At 41.2% G+C, this 5,818-nt stretch overlaps 1 protein-coding gene across 1 annotated transcript; it reads left to right on the forward strand.

The window, feature by feature from the left end:
• Positions 1-260: 260 nt before the first annotated feature.
• LOC117148895 (ubiquitin-like-specific protease 2) lies at positions 261-2,795 on the forward strand (the record flags this gene model as incomplete). Its single annotated transcript, XM_033316601.1, has 3 exons — positions 261-634; positions 794-1,035; positions 1,426-2,795. Coding segments are annotated over 3 exons (1,986 nt in total), but the record flags the coding sequence as incomplete, so codon positions are not given.
• Positions 2,796-5,818: the final 3,023 nt, after the last annotated feature.

Consider the following 5,818-nt stretch of genomic DNA (forward strand, 5'->3'; position numbering starts at 1 on the left):
TAAAATCGGGAGAAACCAAATTTTTGTGGTATCAAATATCGCATAAATCACACTGGTTGCAAAATGAAAGGAATATAGTGATCGAAGTCACCGTGTAAGGTGACTTCACCCATCCAGTGAACTTGTACATTAAGCAGCCCGAGACTTTGCAATCGTATTCTGAAACTTCAGTTTCAGATGAGCTCATAACGTTCATAACATTCATAACGTTAGCGTACATATGTTGTGTTGAATCGGCTCCGAAAATGGTAAGTCGAATCGCCCATAACGACTTCATTATAGTCTCCCGTCAATTGCTGATCAATCGAGCCGACACGGATAAGGACAAACGGAGTGCCAAGGTGCTCATTATCTACAGCACTGGAAAGCAGCACATCGTCACCTTCAAGCTGCCCATCCATGCGTTTACAGTGCAAAAGCTGTTTCTCAAGATGAACCTTCATATGGAGGATAACATCACGATTGATTGCATGGAGAATGCCGGTGGTATTATCCATTTGGTGGTCTCTGTGGGATTCGCCATCGGTGATACCATTGCCGATAAGATTGCCAAGGCGGAGGAGTTCTACAAGAAGGTGCATCAGTCCAGGGCGTCCGCTGATGCCGCTCCTCGCAACGCGGTGCCCGTTGAAGAGCCACCATCTCTTCCGGTTGTCAAGCCATCGGTGGGCTTCGCCATCGGTGATACCATTGCCGATACGATTTCCCATGCGGAGGAGTTCAACAAGAAGGTGCATCAGTCAAAGGCGTCCGCTGGTGCCGCTCTTCCCAACGCGGTGCCCGTTGAAGTGCCACCATCTCGTGCGGTTGTCAAGCCATCGGAGACTTCGGTGGCCAACAATGGTTGCCAGCCATCTGCAACCAAAGGCAAGAAGCACAAGAAAAGACATCGCGCTCCGGGAGACACCAATGCTGACAAAGCGATATCGTCGGCGAATCAAGACGCCAATACTCCCAAGACCAAGAAACAGAAGAAGTGTCATTCTGCAGAGGACAGCAATGGTTATCAAGTTGCTGGTGCTCAAGACAACCCAGGTTCATCTGGCAATAAACAGGGAAATCAAACCCCTACGGGTAACACCTCATATTCTCCAAAGAAGAGTAGTACTGCCCAAGTGATATCGTCGGTGGATCAAGACGACAAAACTCCCAAGACCAAGAAACAGAAGAAGTGTCATTCTGCAGAGGACAGCAATGGTTATCAAGTTGCTGGTGCTCAAGACAACCCAGGTTCATCTGGCAATAAACAGGGAAGTCAAACCCCTACGGGTAACACCTCAAATTCTCCAAAGAAGAGTAGCACTGCCCAAGTGATATCGTCGGTGGATCAAGACGACAATACTCCCAAGACCAAGAAACAGAAGAAGTGTCATTCTGCAGAGGACAGCAATGGTTATCAAGTTGCTGGTGCTCAAGACAACCCAGGTTCATCTGGCAATAAACAGGGAAATCAAACCCCCACGGGTAACACCTCAAATTCTCCAAAGAAGAGCAATGGTCTTCAGGGCGTGCAACCAGCTGGAGACGCTGTCGCAATCTCCCAGGCAATCCAGTCGAAGGACCAAGTCGCACATGCCACTGTTAGCAAGAAATCTGAAGAGACAGCTGGTGGATCTCAATCGCGGGTGCAACCGAATGTTGCATCCATACCGGCGCCAGCCGAGAAAGCAACTAGTGACACTATACCCACACCTGCAGAACGCGCAGAGAAGAGTCGCCTGCGCCGGAACAGCAACTGGATAATAAGCAGGGACTTTGACGATGAAGTCATTGTGCTGTTGAGCAGCGAGGATGAGGAGACCACCGCCGCCGACAATGGCCAATCAGAGGGAAGACTCTCCGTCGACGAGAATCCAACGCTTTTCACATATCCGCCCACCGGAACCGGTGGCCTGAGCATCACCATTAAGGACTATATGTGTCTCAAGGAAGGCTCATTTCTGAACGACATAATCATTGATTTTTATCTGCGCTGGCTAAAGAATAACATCATACCAGAGGGTCAGCGCGATAGGACGCACATCTTTAGCACATTTTTCCACATGAGATTGACCACAGAGACGAGTCCCAACAACACGAAGGAGCCGGTGGCCAAGAGGCGTCACGAAAGGGTAAAGAAGTGGACACGAACCGTGAATATATTCGAGAAGGATTTCATCATAATACCATTCAACGAGAAGTCCCATTGGATACTGGCCATCATATGTTTTCCAAACCTGAAGACTTCCGTGGTTAACCATGATGTACAGACACCCGGCGAAGACATTCCAATCAAACAGCCATTGATTCTCATCTTTGATTCGTTGAAGGGCAACTCACGCGATCGAGATATTGCCATATTGCATGATTACCTCAACTTCGAGTACAAGGCAAAGTATCCGAAAGAGCGGGCGCGCATCTTCAACGGGGATAATATGCCAGGTCTCATTGTGGAGGTGCCGCAGCAGGAGAATCTCACCGATTGCGGCCTCTATCTGCTGCAGTATGCGGAGCAATTCTTCACAAAACCCATCGTTAACTATAAGCTGCCCATTAGGGAGCTGATCGATTGGTTTGACCTGCTCACAGTAACCAAGAAGCGCGAGGATATCGCCAATCTCATCCAGAAGCTGATGAATGAAGGCAATCAGCAGGGCATAACTTTGCCCGTCATAAAGTTTCCCACACTGAATGGCATAATGGTGATGGATGTGGATGACGATAAGGAATGGGACACGGAGGAAGAGAATCAAACTATAAACCAATATAGTTTTGAAACCAGAACACCGCCGAAAAGAAGGCATACACTCCAGTAAACCACTTGTGAAGTGGCTGCTTCGGAAAATTATATTTTCACACAGAAGAACTGAAGACGACGACAACGCAATGCACACACGTTTGGAATACTAGGAGGAGCAAGTTACACGGAGGTGGGTTCACCAGAATTATAGGTTTTTTCCCCCAAAAGCAAGAAAACTTTCATACACACACACACACACACACAAGTCACCAAAACGAGCAGTGCGGCCAAAAAGACGATAAAGAGGCTACCTACCAGAGAGAGAGAAAGAGAGACACAGATCAGGATCACAGGATGAGCAGGATAAGCAGCATGAGCAGGATAAGCAGCATGAGCAGGATAAGCAGGAGCTGGATGCCAGGAGGTGGAGAATGGCCAAACATCAAGAAAAATTCTAAATTTAGAGTCACCAAATTAATAGAAAATATTTTTTTTTGTAAATAGCAAAATAAACGGTCCATAGCACCAATAAAAATAAGTCACGCAATAAGCATAGCTTTATAGATTGCCAAAAATGAATTCTACTATACTATATGGTACTTAAGCGCGGTTATCAGCTATTTGGAAAATCAGCATTATACTCGACTCTAAGCCCACACACATACACAGACACACGCACACGCACACACATGGATCTCTTTGCATTGGTGTTGGGGTTCGGCGATAAGAAAATCGAGCCATTAAGTCGCGCCGGCGATTCTATAGACGCTCAGTTGCTTTGGAGCGATTCTTTGATGCAGACGAACGTCGGAGTTTGCGGATTGTAATAAAAGAGCAAGCACAGAGAGAGAGAGAGAGACAGTTAATGAGACAGAGAGATATATATGCAGGTAGGAGCTTTGTATTACGCATACACTAGGGCTTGACTGTATATGTACACATTGTAACGGAGTGCTACAATGTGCTTTTAAGTTATGATTATACAGTACAGTAATTAACCGATATGTGTGCATACTACAATACTACTTTTACAGTTTGGTAGAAAATCTTCTTTATTTTTATATATGTTTTTAGTTTTCTTATTCCATTTGTCTCTATATACATTTATATTGGGAATTATTTCTTTCTTTCTTTCTTTTTCTATTTTGTCAATGTTAATCAAAAAAAAAAATTTCTTTTACCTTATTGTCTGCCTGAATCTAGCTATGGCTTCACGAGACATATTGGGTTAACAGGGCATAGTAGTTTATGCTCCATTTTACAATGTGTCTTAAAATTTTTCTTATATATATAGTGACATATCCATAAGTCCCTAAGACTTAAGCATATGCCTACACACCACTACACACCACTACACATACAGTATGTACACCCAAATACCAAAGACACTAGAATAACAAGATGCGTAACGGCCATACAAATTTTTGGCACGCGATTTTTTGGCCGTGGCTCTAGAGGTGGCTCCAGGCTCTCTTGAGTTTTTGTTCGAGAGAGAAAGAGCGGAGAGCGCTACAGCAAACAGCTCTTTTCTACGCATACAGTGATAGCATACAACTGTATGTGTGCACACGTATGCTCATGTATTGTAAATTTGACAAAATATGCCCTTTACCTTAGAAGTTCGTTGACTTTAAATCTATATTATTTTTTATCAATTGGCACCATGCGAAAAATTCTTGTTTTGTATTGCCTCAACGTTATTATTATTTAAATAAAGCTTAGAAATAGTAATAGACGAATCTATGTACATCACAAAATAAATTTCGAAAATGACTTTATATTAGAATACTTGTCATTAGGGTATTCAGCTTGCGGCGTGAGAAAAATTAATAAGGCAATGATTGTTGAGTGCTTGTGTCCGCACTTCGTGCCTGACGATATGACTTTTGCAACGAACTGTTTTCATATTTTTATTTATTTTATTAATTTTTATTTTCTACTACGTATTATTATTTTTTATGAAATATTATTATGAAATATTATTATTTTTATTATTTATTAATAAAATTATTATTTTTATTATTTATTAATTAAATTATTATTTTTTTATGAAATTAAAAAATAATTATTATTTTTATGAAATATTTATTTCTCAATGTTATGTCTTCTTTTTGGAAAATTTATGTTTAAAATTACAGTAGTTATAATAATTTCCTTTGTATTTGCTTTAATTATTATTATAATAATTATTATAATAGTCAGGGAATTTTTATTTTATTTCATCATATTGCTACGAAATTGGCCACAACTCCAAATATGTAAATTCGTTTCTTCGATCAGAATTGATTTCGGCCCGAAAATCGTCTTCTAGCACAGCACGCACACATATACGCGTTCTCGTCTCTTGTTTTTACTCACGCAAGCAAGCAAATTCTATTTTTATATTTCTTACGCTCTCAAAGTGAGCGAGCGGAAAGAGAGCAAATTTGGCCTTCACCAAAAAAGTGGCTGCATAGTGCCAAACGAATGTATGGCCGTTACGCATCTTGTTATTCTAGTGTCTTTGCAAATACACTCCCTATGTACCCAACAGATATCAGATAAGAACAAATTGTAATAAGATCCTCGAAACCAAGGTTGAATGGAAAAACCCAGAACCATAATTGACTGTCTGGAAAAAACCCAGAACCATAACGGACTGTCATAAGATCCTCAAAACCAAGGTTGAGTGGAAAAATCCCAACTCCAATAAACCACCCACAAGTAGACTAAACATCACATCCCCACGTTCAAACTTCGGACTTGCAGTTGCGAAAAACAAAAGTGTCAAATTATAAACCAAAGCACTTGTATCCAAGAGCAAATGCACTTGATCCAAGAGAAGCATAGAACAATTGAGTCAGAAGCTTTTTCTCTTCATTTGATCATTTCCCTTAAGTCCAAAGTCCATATTGGAAAAGCTCGGTACCGAGGCTTGAACGTCAACCAAATCAGAATAAGAAAATGAGTTCAGTTTGAGACCTAATTATAATCGGTCGGTGTTCTTCAACATAAATTATAGTTGTAATTATTCAGTTAAATAAAATTATATTTTTTTAACTTATGAGTGTTACGACTACTTAATTATATATATATTTATATTTATTGTTAATTAGTAAA

The sequence above is a fragment of the Drosophila mauritiana genome, chromosome X (genome assembly GCF_004382145.1).
Source record: "Drosophila mauritiana strain mau12 chromosome X, ASM438214v1, whole genome shotgun sequence".
NCBI lineage: Eukaryota > Metazoa > Arthropoda > Insecta > Diptera > Drosophilidae > Drosophila > Drosophila mauritiana.